General features: G+C 47.2%; 1 protein-coding gene across 2 annotated transcripts in view; it reads right to left on the bottom strand.

Annotated features, from left to right (window-relative positions):
* The window catches only part of ergic3 (ERGIC and golgi 3), a 43,168-nt gene extending 29,024 nt beyond the window's left edge, over positions 1-14,144 (bottom strand). For both annotated transcript variants that reach the window (XM_072250591.1, XM_072250593.1), the window contains exons 1-6: positions 14,003-14,144; positions 13,731-13,801; positions 7,651-7,738; positions 7,036-7,155; positions 5,495-5,585; positions 1,120-1,285 (exon numbers count right to left, since the gene is read on the bottom strand). In XM_072250591.1, coding sequence (XP_072106692.1) covers positions 1,120-1,285; positions 5,495-5,585; positions 7,036-7,155; positions 7,651-7,738; positions 13,731-13,801; positions 14,003-14,141 — 675 coding nt within the window. In that variant the 5' untranslated portion in view covers positions 14,142-14,144. The remainder of the gene's footprint in view (positions 1-1,119; positions 1,286-5,494; positions 5,586-7,035; positions 7,156-7,650; positions 7,739-13,730; positions 13,802-14,002) is intronic.
* Positions 14,145-21,497: the final 7,353 nt, after the last annotated feature.

The following is a 21,497-nucleotide window of genomic DNA, read 5'->3' as shown; positions in this document are numbered from 1 at the left end:
AACCAGCGCTACACCCAACTCACCAGATCCATAACCAACGATTAACCAGAGCTACACCCAAATCACCAGATCCCATAACCAACGATTAACCAGAGCTACACCCAAATCACCAGATCCCATAACCAACGATTAATCAGAGCCACACCCAAATCACCAGATCCCATAACCAACGATTAACCAGAGCCACACCCAAATCACCAGATCCCATAACCAATGATTAACCAGAGCTACACCCAAATCACCAGATCCATAACCAACGATTAACCAGAGCTACACCCAAATCACCAGATCCCATAACCAACGATTAACCAGAGCAACACCCAAATCACCAGATCCCATAACCAACGATTAACCAGAGCTACACCCAAATCACCAGATCCATAACCAACGATTAACCAGAGCTACACCCAAATCACCAGATCCATAACCAACGATTAACCAGAGCTACACCCAAATCACCAGATCCCATAACCAATGATTAACCAGAGCCACACCACAATTTTCAGATCCTGCAACCACCAATTAATCAGGTGCATGCCCTAATCTCAAGATCCAATAACAATTAACCAGACCCAGTAACTACCAATTAAACAGGTACAATCACCAGATCCAGTAACCACTAATTACCAGGCCCAGACCACAATCATCATATCCAGTAACCATCAATTGAACAGACCCACACCCCAAACACACAATCCAGTAACCACTGATTAACCAGACCCAGGTCACACTCATCTAATCCACTAACCACTGATAAACCAGGCACCGCCATTTCTGCCCCCCGCCCCCATTCATTATTACTGATAACTGCATGTAGTAAACCATCACCATTTTCGGGCAATGCCTGGTATGGGTCTGCTTAGACATCCATTACCACAGACAATAACCCATCAGCCTGTAAATGGACAATTGTCCAACACCACTCATCTGATCATGGCCTTGGGCACTTTCTGCCACCTTCCTTTAATAACATACTCCCCTGTCATTCCTCCAACATGTTCAGCCCCACAGCTCAGGGGCTGTGATATCCAAACATTCACAGCTCTGGGAGTCCTACAATTTATTCCGAGACCACATTCCCCAAGGTCTACAGCACCTAACATGCACCCACGCACATACCTTGTTGACCTCCAGAAATCCATAGAGCTGGCAGCCTTCATTCTTCTGCTCCTGTAACTTCTGTGTGAACCCTTCCCTCATGCATTGTTCGATTGTGTCTGCATTCTTGAATGCCCAGCCCTTCCGTCTGTATGCCTCCCGCACATCAGCACATGTGTTACAGCACCTGCACAGACCAACGGCCAATCAGCACACACTACAGCTGTCAATCAGCCAATCAGTATATGCTACTGCTCTTCACGGGCCAAACAGTAGTTGAAGCTCGATGGATGAAGCATGAAGACTGAGAAATAGAGGCCTGTTCTGGTATGGGAGGGAGGAACGGGGCTTGTTTTGCTGTTGTTTGGTTGCTCGTTGTGTTCTGTGTTGTTCCGCTGAACGTTGTGAGCATGCTATGTAATGTGTTGGGTTGTGTTCGGTAGATTGTGTTGGTTAGTAACACAAATGACACATTTCTGTGTGTTTCTACGTACATGTGATAAATAAATGAATCTTCATGAGCCAACCAGCAAGTTTTTCAGCACCTCCAACTCAGAAAACATAGTTTCAGCCCTGACCGGAGAACTGTAGCCAGCTCCAGCATGTACCTGCGGTGAGGACAGTCGATGCAAACTGGTGGGATATGGACATTGTGTTCTTAGAAGCAACCAGTTTAGTTAGTTTAATTAGTTTGGTACAACACTGTTCCTGCACTGTATTATTTAGCTTCTGGTTGGGCCACAGCTAGAGCACTGTGCCAGCTCTAGGCCATAGATAATTCTGCTGAAAGCGATTTCATTCTGTCTATGCTGTAGACCATCCACAGACCAGAACCCTAAACCTCAGCGAGGTCGCTTCCCACTCTCAAACTCCTTTCCTCGCCAATCAACACCTTCACCGAATGCTTCGTAACATCCCTCCCTTCAACAATGACAGCAAACTGGACAGCATCCAGTCTCACCCACACTACAGAAAGATGCCCAAACTTCAGAAAACTCCCTCCCCTTCAATGAGCAAATTGTACAGCATCCAGTCTCACTCACACTAGAGAAAGATTCTCAAACTTTTTAAACTGCACCGAGGTAGAGCCAACACTCCATCTGTCTCCCTGCCTGCTTGTCATATCTGCACGCAGGTTGTTCTCAGGTTCTCCACTCAGCAACCATTCTGCCGCCTCTCACTGTTTCTAAAGTTTCCCGCACTGTGGATAAGTTCACATTTCCCCACATTCCACTCCTCTGCCATAGAACTGCCCACTCACTACCCCCCCACATCAATCCTCCTACCTTAGCAAGTTGCTTACCCTTACAAATACTGCTGTCTAAGCCAGTACCTGAGGGGTCTGGACCAAGTGGTGGTGAATAGGATGAGTGTAGGTAGGTACCCGATGGTCAGTATAGACGTGGTGGGCCATAGGTCCTGTCTCGATCAAGGTCAGGAGTGGAGGAAGGTAACGGCATGGGACAGAGGTTACCTATAACTCCTTCCCAGCCCAGGGACAATGTAGTCTCCTGTAACCTGATGGATCTATATAACCATATAACAATTACAGCACGGAAACAGGCCATCTCGGCCCTTCTAGTCCATGCCGAAAATCTGAAATCTATCTAATTCTTAGAACAGGCTGTTTAATTGACATTTTCTTTGCAAGTTAACAATTAATTGTCTGCTTGTATTTCATATAATTATAAAAGTAACTGGTACAGTATATTTCCTAGTGGTTACAATATGTATAAGCAAGTTCAGTGTGTTCCCATAGTGATTATACAAGGTACGATTCTGGAAGCTTCCTTTGGTACAGCATGTTTCTGAGCCTACAGGGGATGTGCTGTCTTAGATCTGGTCCTGTGCAATGAGGCAGGTAAAATCAGTGATCTTGCAGTTAGGTATCCTCTTGGAAAGAGTGATCATGGCATGGTTGAGTTTCTCATACAAATGGAGGGTGCAATAGTTCAATCCAAAACCAGTGTATTATGCCTAAACAATGGAGACTACAATGGGATGAGGGAGGATTTGGCTAGTGTAGACTGGGAACACAGGCTATATGGTGAGACAGTTGAGGAACAGTAAAAGACTTTCAAAGAGATTTTCCATGGTGCTCACCAAAAGTATATTCCAGTTAAAAGCAAGGACAGTGAGGGTGTGGAAAGCCAGCCATGGATAACCAAGGAAATAAATGAAGGCATCAAACTAGAAGCTCATGCGTACAAAGTCACCAAGAGTAGTGGGAAACTGGAAGATTGAGAAGACTTTAAAAAGCAGCAAAGAACCACAAAGCAAGCAATAAAGAAAGGGAAGATAGATTATGAAAATAAACTAGCACAAAATATAAAAACTGATAGTAAAATATTTTATAATTATATAAAGCAGAAAAGGGTGGCTAAAGTGGACGTAGGTCCCTTGGAGAACGAGAAGACAGAATTGATATTGGGTAATGAGGAAATGACAGAGGCTTTGAATGACTATTTTGTGTCAGTCTCCATGGTGGAGGACATGTCTCACATGCCAAAGAAAGATGTTATGGACGCGATGGGAGGTGAGGATCTCGATGCAATAGCTATCACTAAAGAGATAGTGCTGAGCAAACTTGTGGACCTGAAGTTAGATAAGTCCCCTGGTCCTGATGGAATGCATCCCAGGGTACCGAAAAAAACGGCAGAAGTTATAGAGAGGATATGGTGATAGTTTACCAAAATTCTTTGGACTCTGGGCAGGTCCTGGCAGATTAAAAGATGGTAAATATCACACCACTGTTCAAAAAAGGATGTAGGCAAAAGGCAGGTAACTATAGGCCAGTTAGTTTAACATCTGTAGTTGGAAAAATGCTTGGAGCTATCATTAAAAAAGAAATAGCAAGGCATCTGGAAAGAAATGGATCCATCAGGCAGATGCAGCGTGGATTCAGCAAAGGCAGGTCCTGTTTGATAAACTTACTGGAGTTCTTTGAGAATATAATGAGCGCAGTGGATAGAGGGGAAAAGATAGTATTTATTTGGATTTCCAGAAGGCGTTCAATAAGGTGCCGCATAAAAGACCTATCCATAAGATAAGGATGCATAGAGTTGGGGATGATGTATTAGCATGGATAGAGGATTGGTTAACTAATAGAAAGCAGAGAGTTGGGTTACATAGATGTTACTCTGGTTGGTAATCAGTGGTGAGCGGTGTGCCGCAGGGGTCGGTGCTGGGCCTGCAACTGTTCATGATATTCATTAATGATCTGGAAGAGGGGACCAAGTGATGTGTAACTAAGTTTGCTGATGATACCAAATTGAGTGGAAAAGTAAATCTTGCAGAAGATACGGAGAGTCTGCAGAGAGAAAAAGATAGGTTAAGTGAGTGGGCAAGGGTCTGGCAGATGGAGTACAATGTTGGTAAATGTGAGGTCATCCACTTTGGAAGGAAAAATGGAAGAACAGATTATTATTTAAATGGAAAAAAATTGCAGTGTGCTGCTGTGCAGAGGGACTTGGGAGTGCTTGTGCAAGAATCACAAAAGGTTGCAGGTGCAGCCGGCTATCAAGAAGGCAAGTGAAATGTTAAGAACAGGGAAGTTCTGGCCTCTTTACTTGAAGAAGGATATACTGGATTTGGAGGCGGTGCAGAGGAGGTTCATCAGGTAGATTCCAGAGATGAGGGGGTTAGACTGGGATTGTACTTACTGGAATTTGGAAGAATGAGAGGAAATCTTATAGAAACATAACATTATGAAAGGGATAGATAAGATAAAGGCGGAAAAGTTGTTTCCACTGGTAAGTGAGACTAGAACTAGGGCATGTAGCCTCAAGATTCAGGAAGTAGATTTAAGACGGAGATGAGGAGGAACTACTTTTCCCAGAGGGTGCTGAATCTGTGGAATTCTCTGCCCAATGAAGCAGTGGAGGCTCCCTCAGTAAATATATTTAAGACAAGGTTGGATAGATTTTTGCATAGTAGGGGAATTAAGGGTTATGGGGAAAAGGCAGGAAGGTGAAGGTGAGTCCATGGCCAGATCAGCCATGATCTTATTGAATGGTGGAGCAGGCTTGATGGGCCAGATGGCCGACTCCTGCTCCTATTTCTTATTTGAATAATTGCTTTCTAATTGGTTGACTCATTTACAAATTTGAATGGAAGTTACCTTATCTATGGGTATAAGACAGCTGACCACAAGCAGTGCTATCTTAGTTCTTTTGTCTCTCCCTTTGCTTAGCAGACCTCTACCCCTGACCATTCCAATTTCCTCTGTTCTGTCAATGTTTAATAAAATGATCGTGTAGCAACAAGTTTTGTGCCTTTTTTCCAACTTCTGAAAGAACCTTGGATTAAAACATCAGAATCGAACACACACCGGGACCCAGCTGACCCCATGAGCAGATGTAACCGCCCCAGCCCTCCCCTCGAGTGTGACACTCACTTCATGTCTTCAGACTCTGCCCCGTAACAGCTCTCGCAGCGGCCCGGGTCCAGCTTGGAGGTGTTGAGCACCTCGTCCTGCTTGCCCAGCTCTGAAAGAATAATGGCCACATGCACAACGCCAAGGGTTAAAGTCATGTTTATTTTCAGAGTATGGATATGCATTTCTCTTGCAGGCATTTTCAGGGAAAAAAGGAAATACAATAGAATTTATGAAACCTATACATAAACAAAGACTGACAACCTATGTGTCAAAGAAGATAAATTATGTAAATAGATAGGTAGAAATAAACCTAAACAGAAACCACTAAAAAGGAGACAGAGAGAGACAGAATGAACAAGGGGGTGGAATGCATAACAAGTCTGAAACACTCCACTGGGGGGGGGGGGGGGGGGAGAGAAGAGAAAAACATGGACCTAAGGACTGCACTGCAAAAATGTGTTACCATAAAATTACCTCCCCAGTTCCCAGACCAGCCCGCCACATTTAATGAGATGAAACCTGAAGCACTGGAACAGTAAAACTAGAGAGAAAGTCAGCCCCTTAACCGTAGAAACTCACGGGTCATTCTCAAACAAAAACCCCAACAAATTGCTGCCCAACAATACACACACACAAACCACTGGGAGAACTCCGCAGGTCAGGCACGATGGAAAGGAATAAACAGTCGACGTTTTGGGCCAGGACCAACCTTTTAAAGCAATCTTGGCCTGAAACATTGACTGCTTATTCCTCTCCACAGAGAATGCCTGACCTGCTGAGTTCTTCCAGCATTTTGTGTACGTTGCTCAAGATTTCCAGCATCAGCAGAATCTCTCATGTTTATGAATCCCAGCCCAGAATTGTCAGAACAAACACTGAGTGACATTGTAAGTTATAGGCTCTAGTCGGAGGCAAGAGTGGAGGTACTGAGAAATGGAGGGAAAATCAGATGACAGCTACATCTCAGCGAATGACCATGGAGTTAGATGCAGATAGTGAGGTAGGAAGTGACTGGGGGCCATTCTATGTCTACATCTCATGTACCTCAGTAGAAAGGATTTGAGAACTCAAATCAGCTCATGCCTCGGTTTTAGTCAGAAGCCCAAGTCACAGTCAGATTAACAATTTAGGGCAAGGCCACTGGGTCACACTGGCACCTCTCCCTACCGAGTTTATAAACCAACTATCATCAGGCACTGGGTCACACTGGCACCTCTCCCTATCGAGTTGATAAACCAACTATCATCAGGCACTGGGTCACACTGGCACCTCTCCCTACCGAGTTTATAAACCAACTATCATCAGGCACTGGGTCACACTGGCACCTCTCCCTATCGAGTTTATAAACCAACTATCATTGGGCACTGGGTCACACTGGCACCTCTCCCTACTGAGTTTATAAACCAACTATCATCAGGCACTGGGTCACACTGGCACCTCTCCCTATCGAGTTTATAAACCAACTATCATCAGGCACTGGGTCACACTGGCACCTCTCCCTACCGAGTTTATAAACCAACTACCATTGGGCACTGGGTCACACTGGCACCTCTCCCTACCGTGTTTCTCCACCTCAGGAGTGACGATATTGCCCACCATGTCCAGCCTCTTTTTGAACAGGTTGTGCTCCACATCGAGCTGCTGCTCCCCTGCCACGTCCATTGCATCGATACTGAGATCTAACAGTGAAAAGACAAAGTATCATAAGCAGCAGATATCCCATCTGAAGGCATGACGTTAGTAAGTGCTTTCCATGAGTGTGGGGGTTTCATCCGGGTGCTCAGGTTTCCCCTCCCGGTCCAAAGACTTATCAGTTAGTGGTTTCATTGGCCATGGCAAATGCTCTGTGACTAGGCTAGGCTTGCGGGGCAGTGTGGCTCTTTGGGCCTGAAGGTATGCTGAATCTCTGAATAAATAAAATAGTATCTGCCAGGCCAGGGAATGAGCCAGGAGAACAATGAATTCCCAGCAGAACTTCAGGGAAGTCATGCAAGCCCACAGAACCACAGAAGGTATGGGGAACAAGACCCAGATGACGGAGCAGCCACACACAGTGCGTGGCCAAAGTCCAACGTTTGGGGGCAGGTCAGGTGAAAAGGAGAAATAAAAGCTTATCGGACCAGCTGCCAAGGGAGGCTAGGGGTCGTCAGACAAATTTTTGAATCTTTACTCACAGGCACAGGGCATGTGTGGGAAAATAGTATCAATGTTGATTCTCAGCTTTTCCCCTCGTGATGTATCAACGTAGAGTTCAGGATGCACCTGGAAAGGGAAAAACAATATTTGTCATTCAGCAAGTCCCATCTACAGGGAAATGCCAGCTACATGAAAATGTGTTAACTTTATGGCAGCAGTAGAATGCAATACATGATAATACAGAAAAACCTCAATCACAGTAAGTACATACATTTATATAAAAGTTAAATAAGTAGTGCAAAAAAAAATGAGGTAATGTTCATAGGTTCAATGCCCATTCAGAAATCGAATGGCAGAGTGAAATTCAGCTGTTCCTGAATCGCTGAGTCTGCATTTTCAGGCTCCTGTACCGCCCCCCTGACAGTAACAGTGAGAAGAGGGGTCTTCAGGCTCCTGTACCTCCCCCCTGACAGTAACAGTGAGAAGAGGGGTCTTCAGGCTCCTGTACCACCCCCCTGACGGTAACAGTGAGAAGAGGGCATGCCCTGGGTGGCGGGAGTCCTTTATGACGTCGCCTTTCTGAGGCATTGCTCCTTGCAGATATCTTGGTGAGACTAGTACCATGATGGAGCTGACTAAGTTTACAACTCTCTGCAGCTTACTTTGATCCTGTGCAGTAGCCACCCCCATACCAGATGGTGATGCAGCCAGTTAAAATGCACTCCACAGTACATAGAACACTACAGCACAGAAAACAGGCCATTCAGCCCTTCTAGTCTGTGCTGAAACTTTATTCCACTAGTCGCATTGACCTGCACCCAGTCCATAACCCTCCAGACCTCTCCCACCTATGTATCTATCCAATTTATTCTTAAAACTTAAGAGTGAGTCCGCATTTACGACGTCGGATGGCAGCTCGTTCCACACTCCCACCACTCTCTGAGTGAAGAAGTTCCCCCTAAACCTTTCTCCTTTCACCCTAAAGCCATGTCCTCTCGTATTTCTCTTTCCTACTCTAAGTGGAAGAGCCTATTCACATTTACTCTGTCTATACCCCTCATAATTTGGTAAACCCCTATCAAATCCCCCCTCATTCTTCTACGCTCCAAGGAACAAAGTCCTAACCTGTTCAATCTTTCCCTGTAACTCAACTCATGAAGACCCGGCAACATCCTAGTAATCTTCTCTGCACTCTTTCAATCTCACTGACATCCTTCCTATAGTTAGGTGACCAGACCTGCACACAATACTCCAAATTTGGCTTCACCAATGTCTTATGCAACCTCCCCATAACATCCCAACTCCTATACTCAATACTTTGACTTATGAATGCCAGGATGCCAAAAGCCTTCTTTACAACCCTGTCTACCTGTGACGCCACTTTCAGGGAATTATGTACCTGAACTCCCAGATCCTTTTGTTCCTCTGCACTCCTCAGTGCCCTACCATTTGCTGTGTATGTCCTACCTTGATTTGTCCTTCCAAAATGCAACACCTCACACTTGCCTGCATTAAATTCCATCTGCCATTTTCTGGCATTTTTCCAATTAGTTCAGATCCATCTGCAAGCTTTGAAAGCCTTCCTTGCTGTCCACAACATCTCCAATCTTAGTGTCATCAGCAAACTTGCTGATCCAATTTACCACATTATCATCTAGATCATTGATATGGACAACAAACAACAATGGTCCCAGCACAGATCCCTGGGGCACACCACTAGTCACTGGCCTCCAGTCTGAGAAGCAATCATCCACTACCACTATCTGTCTTTTCCCACACAGCCAATTTCGAATCCAGTCTACAACCTCTCCATGGATACCTAGTGTCTGAACCTTCTGAACTAACCTCCCATGTGGGACCTTGCCAAAAGCCTTACTGAAGTCCGTGCAGACAACATCCACAGCCTTTCCCTCATCTACTTTCTTTGTAACCTCCTCAAAAAACTCTACAAGATTCGTTAAACATGATCTACCATGCACAAAGCCATGCTGACTATCCTTGATCAGCCCTTGGCTGTCCAAATACTTGTATATCCACTCTCTCAGAACACCTTCCAATAATTTACCTACTACTGATGTCAGGCTCACCGGTCTGTAATTGCCTGGTTTACTTTTAGAGCCTTTTTTAAAACAACAAAACAACATGAACCACCCTCCAATCCTCCGGCACCGCACCGGTAGCTAAGGACATTTTAAACACTTCTGCCAGGGCCCCTGCAATTTCTACACTAGCCTCTCTCAAGGTCTGAGGAAATATCCTGTCAGGTCCGGGGGATTTATCTACCTTTATTCGCTGTAAGGCAGCAAGCACCTCCTCCTCTTTAATCTCTATGTGTTCCATGACACTGCTGCTTGTTTCCCTTCCTTCCATATACACTCTGCCAGTTTCCTGAGTAAATACTGATGAAAAAAAACTGTTTAAGATCTCCCCCATTTCGTGAGGCACCACACATAGACGACCACTCCGATCTTCCAGGGGACCAGTTTTGTCCCTTACTATCCTTTTACTTTTAGTATACTTGTAGAAACCCTTCGGGTTTACCTTCACATTATCTACCAAAGCAACCTCATGTCTTCTTTTTGCCTTCCTGATTTCCTTCTTATAGTATTTTTTTTTACATTTTCTATACTCTTGAAATACCTCATTTGTTCTTTGTTGCCTATCCCTGCTATACACCTCCCTCTTTTTCTTAACCAAATCACCAATATCCCTTGAAAAGCAAGGTTCCCTATACCTGTTAACTTTGCTTTTAATCCTGGCAGGAACGTGCAAACTCTGCACTCTCAAAATTTCGCCTTTGAAGGCCTTCCACTTACTGAATACATCCTTGCCAGGAAACAACTTATCCCAATCCATTCTTCCTAGATCCTTTCTCATTTCCATAAATTGGCCTTTCTCCAACTTAGAACCTCAACTCGAGGACCAGGCCTATCCTTATCCATACTTAACTTGAAACTAATGACATTATGGTCACTGGACCCAAAGTGTTCACCTACACATACTTCTGACACCTGACCTTTCTGGTTCCCTAATAGGAGATCTGGTATTGCATCTTCTCTCGTAGGTACCTCTATATATTGATTTAGAAAACCTTCCTGAACACATTTGACAAACTCCAAGCCATCCAGCCCTTTCACAATTTGGGAGTCCCAGTCAATATGTGGAAAGTTAAAATCCCTTACTATTACAACTTTCTGTTTCTTACATCGGTCTGCTATCTCTGTACAGACTTGCTCCTCCAATTCTCTCTGACTATTGGGTTGGTCTATAATACAACCATATTAGTGTGGTCACCCCTTTCCCGTTCCTCAGCTCCACCCATATGGCCTCTGTAGACGAGCCCTCTGGGCTGTCCTGTCTACGCACAGCTGTGATATTTTCCCTGACTAGTAATGCCACTCCTCCCCCTTTCACCCTCCCCCTCTGTCACGTCTGAAACAACGGAAACCCGGAACATTAAGCTGCCAGTCCTGCCCCTCCTGCAACCAAGTGTCACTAATAGCAATAATTTCGTAATCCCACATGCCAATCCACGCCCTAAATTCACCTGCCTTACTTGCAATACTCCTTGCATTGAAACAGATGCACCTTAGAACATTTCTATCAAATACAAACCTTTGATTTCTGTCTATACATGTAGTCTTCTCATTACCTTTATCTTCCTCCACCTCACTATCTGCTCTAACACTCTGGTTGCCCTCACCTTGCAAATCTAGTTTAAACCCCCTGGAACAGCACTAGCAAACCTTCCAGCAAGGATGTTAGTCCCCCTCCAGTTCAGGTGCAACCCATCCTGTTGGAACAGGTCCCACCTTCCCTGGAACAAGGCCCAATTGTCCAGAAACATGAAGCCCTCCCTCCTGCACCAACTCCTTAGCCAGGTATTTAGCTGCATTATCTTCCTGTTTCTAGCCTCACTAGCACATGGCACAGGTAACAATCCTGAGAAGTATTTGAGTATTTTAGTTGCCAAATCAAATCTCCTCAAACTCCAAATGAAATATAGCTGCTGTCTTCCCTTCTTTGTAGCTGCATCGATATGTTGGGACCAGGTTAGGTCCTCAGAGATCTAGACACCCAGGAACTTGAAACTGCTCACTTTCTCCCCTTCTGATCCCTCTGTGAGTAGTGGTGTGCGTTCTCAGGACGATGGGACTGGGCAGATTAACAGTTTGGCACAGACTTGATGACCCAAAAGACCCGCTTCTAGCATTAGAAATATAGAAATCTGCAGCTCATTACAGGCCCTTCAGCCCACAATGTTGTGCCAACCATGTAACCTACTCGAGAAACTGCCCAGAATTTCCCTACTGCATAGCCCTCGATTTTTCTAACCTCCATGTACCTAAGAGGCTGATAAAAGACCCTGTTGCATCCACTCCCAACACCGCTACCAGCAGTGTATTCCATGCACCCATCACTCTGGGAAAAAGCCTCTGACTATCCACACGATCAATGCCTCTCATCATATTATACACCTCTATCAGGTCACCTCATCCTCAGTCGCTCCAAGAAGAAAAGGCCAAGTTCACTCAACCTATCCTCATAATGTACGCTCTCCAATCCAGACAACATCCTTGTAAATCTCCTCTGCACTCTCTCTACAGTATCCACGTCCTTCCTGTAGTGAGGTGACTAGAACTGAACACAGTAGCATGTGGGATCCAACTAAGGTCTTATAGAGCTGTTACTTTACCTCACGGCTTTTGAACTGAAACCTACGGTTGATGAATGCCAACACATTATAAGCCTTTTTAACAACACTGTCAATCTGCGCAGCAGCTTTGAGTGTCCTATGGACACCGACCCCAAGATTTCCCAGCTCCTCCATACTGCCCAGAGTCTTACCATTAATACTATATTCTGTCTTCAAATTTGACCTACCAAAATGAACCACTTCACATTTATCTGGGTTGAAATCCATCTGCCACTTCTCAGCGCAGTTCTGCATCCTATGTCCCACTGTAACCTCTGACAACCCTCCAGACTATCCACAATGCCCCCAACCTTTGTGTCATCAGCACATTTAACTAATCCATCCACTTCTTCATCCAAGTCATTTATAAAAATCACGAAGAGAAGGGGTCCCAGAACAGATCACTGTGGAACACCACTGGTCGCTGACCTCCATACAGAATACAAACCATGTACAACCACCCTCTGCTTTCTGTGGGCAAGCTAATTCTGGATCCACAAAGCAAGCAACACACATCAAAGTTGCTGGTGAACGCAGCAGGCCAGGCAGCATCTCTAGGAAGAGGTACAGTCAACGTTTCAGGCCGAGACCCTTCGTCAGGGCTGACTGAAGGAGGAGTTAGTAAGAGATTTCACCAGCAACTTTGATGTGTGTTGCTTGAATTTCCAGCATCTGCAGAATTCCTGTTTCCGCCTGAAACGTCGACTGTACTTCTTCCTAGAGATGCTGCCTGGCCTGCTGCGTTCACCAGCAACTTTGATGTGTGTTGCTTGAATTTCCAGCGTCTGCAGAATTCCTGTTGTTTGCGTTTTTTAAAATCCACAAAGCAAGGACTCCTTGCATTCCATGCCTATTTACTTTCTGAAGGAGCCTTGCATGGGGAACCTTATCAAATGCCTGAGAACACTGTAGTGTTCTATGAACCTATGTAAATGTATAGATGGGAGTGACAAAATCTGCAGACAGCAGGCACCAAGGGAGCAGTTTTCTCCAACTAGGTCACAACACAGTCACACAGGAGCAGAGCATGAAAAATCTGTGGATTCTGGAAGTCTGAAACAACCAACATTGCTGGAAATATTCAGGAGGTTAGGCTGCAGCCACAGAGATCCTTTGCTGAAAAAATTCTGATAGAGCGCCTCAGACCTTAAATATTAACTGCTTCCCTTTGTACAGATGCTGCCTGACCAGAACAAATAAGGGACCCAGGCTCCACTTTGCAGTCAATAGTACAGTGCATGGGAGCAACTTCGACAGGTGCAGATGCCTCACTCAAACGAATACAAAATCAAAAGGAATAACCACTTTTAAGAACAGCTTCTCCCCCTCTGCCATCAGATTTCTGAATGTTCCATGAACTCTTCCGCTATATTCGTCTGTTGCACGGAAAACAAACTTCATTACAATAAATGCGGGGCTCACCTCCTTTGTCAGGTAGTACTGAAGCTCAGAGAAAAACAGCAGCAGCATGATCAGGCTGCTGATCACAGTGACTGCAGAGGAGAGAACGGTTAGACACAGCCTCCATTACACACCCCTCCTCTCCTATCCTCTCCTCTCCTCTCCTCTCCTCCCTCCCTCTCTCTGCTTCCCATTCCCCCTCACTCCGTCCACCGCTCCTATTTCCATCCTACCTCCAGCCCACACTCCCAGAGCCCGCACCACCTTCTCCCTCTTCCCACCCGTCACCTCACCCAGGGCACCCCCACAAGTTTTCACGCGGAAATCCTCCAGAGTTTTCGGGTAGGCGTCAAAACGCCGAAGCCGACTAAACACCTCCATCCCAGGGGCGGGACCGGAGACGGGGCCACGCCGGAAACACAGAGAGCGCATCCGGCAGCGCGGCTCCCCCTTGATTGGAGTCAGAGTACGCACGCGCGGTCCGCTCGGCGACGCTACCGTGGGCGGAGCCTTGTGATGGGCGGGGCGTAGAGCTGCGGGGTATTGTGGGTTGGCATAAACAAGGGCGGGTCCAAGCTCGACCCAGAGGGCGTAAGCTCACTTGAGGAACGAGCGATTCCGTCCCGTCTCCACAGACGCTGCCCGACTGTCGGGAGTTCAGACGTCCGCGGTGATTGGGTCAATGCTCCTTCAGTACCCTTTGGGTTTTTTTTATTAAATGCAATCGTGAACAATAGCCAGATCAGAAATGCTGATCAAGTCAGCTAGTTCCTAAAGAGAACTCTGATTGGCCAATCAGATGGTTCACTGTTGCTCAGCGATAGAACACAAAAAAATCATATGTACAATTAAGAAACATTAAAAAGTAGTAGAAATACTGAAGTCATGATGAAGTCCGTTGGAGAGATATTTATACACATGCTGTCCTCCATAATTCAAAGAGATTGAAGGATAAGGTTGCAGGGTGACAAAAGCTGGCAGGAGCACTTGGAACTAAAGACTAATCCTTACCGAGAGAAAACAGCACCTGTTCTCCATCCGTTCCTTCGGGTCGGGTAAGACTCCCGGAAGCGACGGCTTACCGGCTGAGTTGTACTCGGCTCTGTGGAGCTGGATGGGCCCAGACCTGCTGGAAGTGTACAACGATATGCTTCTGGCCGGCAGCATGTCTGAGTCCATGAGGAAGGGCATCATCACCCTCATCTACAAGCAGAAGGGGGAAAGGGAGGACATTAGGAATTGGAGACCCATCTCTCTCCTGAATGTGGATTACAAGATCCTGTCCAAGGCTATCGCCAACAGGGTCAGGTCTGCTCTGGGACAGGTGATCCACCCGGACCAAACCTGTGCTGTACCGGGCAGGAAGATCTCAGACAGCCTCGCGCTGCTGAGGGACACCATCACCTACGTGCAGGACAGGGGGGTGGACGCCTGCCTGGTCAGCTTGGACCAGGAGAAAGCCTTCGACAGGATATCGCACACGTACATGGCGGACGTGCTCTCCAAAATGGGATTTGGGGAGGGAATCCGGAATTGGATCAGACTGCTCTACGCAGACATCCGTAGTGCAGTCCAGGTCAACGGGTGGGAAACAGACAGCTTCCGCATCAGGTCTGGAGTCAGGCAGGGCTGTCCCCTCTCCCCTGTCTTGTTTGTCTGCTGTATAGAGCCCTTTGCCGAGGCCATCAGGAGGGATGGGGGCATAAGAGGGGTGACGCTGCCAGGCAGTGGAGGGACCCAAGTGAAAACCTCCCTGTACATGGACGACGTCACCGTCTTCTGCTCTGATCCGAGGTCAGTTCGCAGGCTGATCAGCATCTGCGAACAGTTCGAGCTAGCGACGGGGGCCAGGCTCAACCGCACGAAGAGCGAAGCCATGCTCTTCGGCAACTGGCCAGACCGATCCAGCATCCCCTTCACCATCAGGTCTGACCACATGAAGGTGTTGGGGATCTGGTTCGGGGGGGCTGAGGCGTGCAACAAGAACTGGCGGGAGCAGACTGCCAAGGTGAAACAGAAACTGGGACTGTGGGGAGCGCGCTCCCTGTCGATAACGGGCAAGAACCTGGTCATCAGGTGTGAGGTACTCTCAGGGCTGCTGTACTTGGCGCAGGTCTGGCCCGTCCCCCGCTCCTACAGCTCGGAAATCACCCGGGCTGTCTTCAGATTCGTCTGGAGATCCAAGATGGAGCGGGTGAGACGGACCGCCATGCACAAGTCCCTGGACAATGGGGGCAAGAACGTCCCCAATGTCGCCCTCACCCTGATGGCCAGCTTCGTGTGTGGCTGCATCAGGTTGTGCGTGGATCCCAGATACGTGGGCACAAAGTACCACTATGTGCCCAGGTTCTACCTATCGCCCTGGCTACGAAGGATGGGTCTGGCCCCACTCCCGCGCAACGCCCCCGTCAGCTGGTCGTTGCCCCCTTACCTGTCCTTCGTAGAAAAATTCTTCAAGACCAACGCATTTGACCACAGGGCCATCAGGCAGTGGTCGGCACGTAGTGTCCTGCAGGCACTGCAGGAGAAGGACGTGATGGACACAGTGGCGTGGTTCCCCGAGCAGACCGTCCAGTTCATCTGGCAAAATGCCTCATCGCCAGATCTCACCAACAGGCACAAAGACCTCGCCTGGCTGGCGGTGAGAGGGGCCCTCCCAGTCAGATCCCTCCTGTACGCCCGGAACAGTTCCTCCACACCCCACTGCCCACGGGAGGACTGTGATGGGGTGGAGTTGGTGGCTCACCTCTTTGCCCACTGTGGGTTCGCAAAGAAGGTGTGGAAGAGAATGGAAGGGACAGTACTAAGATTCATGCCCAGCAGCTGCGTTACCGAGGACTCCGTGATCTACGGGCTGTTCCCGGGGACGCACACGGAGACCAACATCCGGTGCTGCTGGCAGATCATCAATTTGGTGAAAGACGCTCTTTGGTCGGCCCGAAACTTGATGGTCTGCCGGCTGACGGAGATGTCAGTGACTGAATGCTGCCGACTGGCACACTCTCGTCTGCAGGAGTACGTTCTGAGGGATGCACTCAAACTTGGTGCAGCCACTGCGAAGGCCCGGTGGGGAAGGACCACAGTTTAACGTTCATCACCCGTAGGAGGGGGAGAGGTTGGGTGGGGAGGAGACCTACCCTCATCAGCGGTGTGGACAGATAATCAACATGGTGCCCAAGGAGTGGGTGGAATTGTTAATTTGGGAAAGTATTAGAGCCATTGCCTGCCTTTATTGTTGAAAATTTTGATTGTTAATAAGTCTTAACACTTGACCAAGAGTTGAGAGTAAACGCATGATTTACTGTAAACATCTTTCATTTGTAAATGAACAGAGTCAACGCAAAATTTTATTGTTAATAACTGTATTGAATAAGGACTCACAGTCAATGAATGGTTTTCTTTTTCTGTATGTAATTATTTTTATTTTGTAATATTTCTGAATAAAGTATTTTTGGAAAAAAAAAGTACCTGTTCTCCAGCAGTTTAGGGACTTCCCACACCCGTTGAGGCCAACCTTCATGCCCATCGCTGATTGGATGGTGGGAACCAGACCCCCCACCCCGACGCTGTTCTGGTGAAGAGCACCCCTTGTTGTGGTAGGGATGGAGTTCCCAGTAGGGCTTATGTCTCTACCTGCAGATGTCCCATTGAACTCGATCGTGACCCCACTAAGGAGCACCAGGCCATTGTCTCCCACACCATCACCGACTTTATCCGCTCAGGGGATCTCCCATCCACTGCTACCAACCTTACAGTTCCCACACCTCGCACCTCCCGTTTCTACCTCCTACCCAAGATCCACAAACTTGCCTGTCCTGGCCGACCTATTGTCTCAGCTTGCTCCTGCCCAACCAAACTTGTTTCTGCATACCTCGACAGGGTTTTATCCCCACTTGTTCAATCCCTTCCTACCTATGTTCGTGACACTTCTCATGCTCTTAAACTTTTCGATGATTTTAAGTTCCCTGGCCCCCACTGCTTTATTTTCACCATGGATGTTCAGTCCCTATATACTTCCATCACCCATCAAGAAGGTCTCAAAGCTCTCCACTTCTTTTTGGATTCCAGACCTAATCAGTTCCCCTCTACCACCACTCTGCTCCGTCTAGCGGAATTAGTCCTTACTCTTAATAATTTCTCCTTTGGCTCCTCCCACTTCCTCCAAACTAAAGGTGTAGCTATGGGAACCTGTATGGGTCCTAGCTATGCCTGCCTTTTTGTTGGCTTTGTGGAACAATGTATGTTCCAAACCTGTTCTGGTATCTGTCCCCCACTTTTCCTTTGCTACATCTACGACTGCATTGGCGCTGCTTCCTGCACGCATGCTGTGCTCGTTGACTTTATTAACTTTGCCTCCAACTTTCACCCTGCCCTCAAGTTTACCTGGTCCATTTCTGACACCTCCCTCCCCTTTCTAGATCTTTCTGTCTCTGTCTCTGGAGACAGCTTATCCACTGATGTCTACTATAAGCCTACTGACTCTCACAGCTATCTGGACTATTCCTCTTCTCACCCTGTCTCTTGCAAAAATGCCATCCCCTTCTCGCAATTCCTCCGTTTCTGCTGCATCTGCTCTCAGGATGAGGCTTTTCATTCCAGGATGAGGGAGATGCCCTCCTTTTTTAAAGAAAGGGGCTTCCCTTCCTCCACTATCAACTCTGCTCTCAAATGCATCTCCCCCATTTCACGCACATCTGCTCTCACTCCACCCTCCCGCCACCCCACTAGGAATAGGGTTCTCCTGGTCCTCACCTACCACCCCACCAGCCTCCGGGTCCAACATATTATTCTACGTAACTTCCGTCACCTCCAACGGGATCCAACCACTAAGCACATCCTTCCCTCCACCCCCCCCCCCACTTTCCGCAGGGATCGCTCTCTATGCGACTCCCTTGTCCATTCGTACCCCCCATCCCTCCCCACTGATCTCCCTCCTGGCACTTATCCGTGTAAGCGGAACAAGTGCTACATGTCCTTACACTTCTTCCCAGACAGTTCTTCCAGGTGAGGCGACACTTCACCTGTGAGTCGGCTGGGGTGATATACTGCGTCCGGTGCTCCCGATGTGGCCTTCTATATATTGGTGAGACCCGACGCAGACTGGGAGACCGCTTTACTGAACATCTACGCTCTGTCCGCCAGAGAAAGCAGGATCTCCCAGTGGCCACACATTTTAATTCCACATCCCATTCCCATTCTGACATGTCTATCCACGGCCTCCTCTACTGTAAAGATGAAGCCACACTCAGGTTGGAGGAACCACACCTTATATTCAATCTGGGTAGCCTCCAACCTGATGGCATGAACCTTGACTTCTCTAACTTCCGCTAATGCCCCACCTCCCCCTTGTACCCCATCTGTTATTTATTTTTATACACACATTCTTTCTCTCACTCTCCTTTTTCTCCCTCTGTCCCTCTGACTATACCCCTTGCCCATCCTCTGGGTTCCCCCCCCCCCACTTTGTCTTTCTCCCCGGGCCTCCTGTTCAATGATCCTCTCATATCCCCTTTGCCAATCACCTGTCCAGCTCTTGGCTCCATCCCTCCCCCTCCTGTCTTCTCCTATCATTTTGAATCTCCCCCTCCCCCTCCCACTTTCAAATCTCTTACTAGCTCTTCCTTCAGTTAGTCCTGATGAAGGGTCTCGGCCTGAAACATCGACTGTACCTCTTCCTAGAGATGCTGCCTGGCCTGCTGTGTTTACCAGCAACTTTGATGTGTGTTCCTCTCCAACAAATGTTCCTTTGGCTTTTCTGACTTTTCCTAGACTCGAGGGGTAGCCATGGGCTCTAGAAATGCCTGCCTCTTCATTGGCTACAAAGAATAGTTCATGTTCCAAGTCTCCCCAACTCTTCCTCCACTACATTGACGACTGCTTTGGTGCTGCTTCATGCACCCATGCTGAGTTCTCCAATTTCATCAACTTTGTCTCCAATTTCCACCCTGCTCATAAATTCACTTGGTCAATTTCTGACACCTCTCTCCCCTTTCTCCACCTCTGGAGATAAACTGTCAACTGATGTCCTTTATGAACTTACAGATTCCCATGGTTATCTCAACTATAATTCTTCCCACCCAATCTCCTGTAAAAATGCTATTCCCTTTTCTCAGTTCCTTTGCCTCCACCAGGAAGTTTCCCTTCCTCCACTATTGATGCTGCCCTCACCTGTATCTCCTCTATTCCCTGACCATCTGCACTCACCCCATCTTCCCGCCGCCTTAAGTGATAGTTCCTCTTGTCCTTACCTACCACCCCGTGAGCCTCCACATCCAACACATCATCCTCTGCAACTTCCGCCATCTCCGATGGGATCCTACCACTAAACATGTCTTTACCTCTCCCACTTTCTGTTTTTTTTCCAGGTATCGGCCCCTCCTAGCACTTATCCCTACAAGCAGCGTAAGTGCTACACCTACCCATCCAAATAGTCCTTCCAAGTAAGGCAATACTTCACCTATGAATCTGCAAGGGTTGTCAATTGTATCCAGTAATCCCAATGTGGCCTCCTCTACGTTGGTGAGACCCGCCGTAACTTGGGCGACCACCATCAAGCACCTCAACTCCATCCACCAAAAGGCAAATTTCCCCATGGCCGAACATTTTAATTCCAATTCTCATTCTTGTTCCGACATTTTGGTCTATGGCCTCCTCTTGTGCCACCTTATATTTCATCTGGGTAGCCTCCAAGCTGATGGCATGAATATCATTTTCTTCCAGTAAAAAAAATATGCTTTATCCCCTCTTCTCCACTCAGGCCTCTTACTACTTCTTACTTCCTCCTGAGTCCTCTCCTTCTTCCCCATTTCCTATGGTCCACTCTCCTCTGCTATCCGATTCCTTCCTCTCCAGCCCTTTATCTTTCATACCCACCTGGCTTCACTTATCTCCTTCTAGATATCCTCCATCCCCACCCGTCTTTTTATTCTGATGTCTTCCCCCTTTCTTTCTAGTCCTGAAGGGTCTGAGCCAAAACATTGGCTGTTTATTCATTTCCATAGATGCTGCCTGACCTGCTGTGTTCCTTCAGCATATTGTGTGTTGCTTTAGACCCAATGAGAGCTTTCCAATGCAGATGATTGATAGCTTTAGACCCAATGATAGCTTTCCAATGCAGATGATTGATAGCTTTAGACCCAATGAGAGCTTTCCAATGCAGATGATTGATAGCTTTAGACCCAATGATAGCTTTCCAATGCAGATGATTGATAGCTTTAGACCCAATGAGAGCTTTCTGATGCAGATGATTGATAGCTTTAGACCCAATGATAGCTTTCCAATGCAGATGATTGATAGCTTTAGACCCAATGATAGCTTTCCACTGCAGATGCACCTGCTGTCCTTGTCCTCCCGGGTCTCCAGTCCAGTGGTTTGAGACACTGCAGAGGCTGAACGCTTGGTATTTTAAACATTGGACTATTAGAATCTTTTCCTCAGGGTAGAAATGTCACATACCAGAGGGCATGCTTTTAATTTTAGAGGGCAAGTGTAATGACGATGTGAGGGGCAAGTGTTTGTTTAATGTAGAGTGTAGTAGGTGACAGGAATGAGTTACCAGCAGTTTACTAACAGAGATGTGAATATGAAGTGAATGGATGGAAAGAGATGAGTCACAGGAAGACATATAGAATAGGCTAACATTAAGATTGGAACAACATCATAGGCCAAATAGTCTGTCCGGTGCTGCACTGTTCCATTGCATGCTGTACAGCCTTCCTTACTCTATCAACGTGTACGGAGAGCATCAGATATCAGAAATGCTTGGCCAACTCCACTGCTGCAGGAGAC

Source organism: Mobula birostris, unplaced genomic scaffold, assembly GCF_030028105.1.
Source record: "Mobula birostris isolate sMobBir1 unplaced genomic scaffold, sMobBir1.hap1 scaffold_421, whole genome shotgun sequence".
In the NCBI taxonomy this organism is placed as follows: domain Eukaryota; kingdom Metazoa; phylum Chordata; class Chondrichthyes; order Myliobatiformes; family Myliobatidae; genus Mobula; species Mobula birostris.
This window is presented reverse-complemented; position numbering and strand designations above follow the sequence as displayed.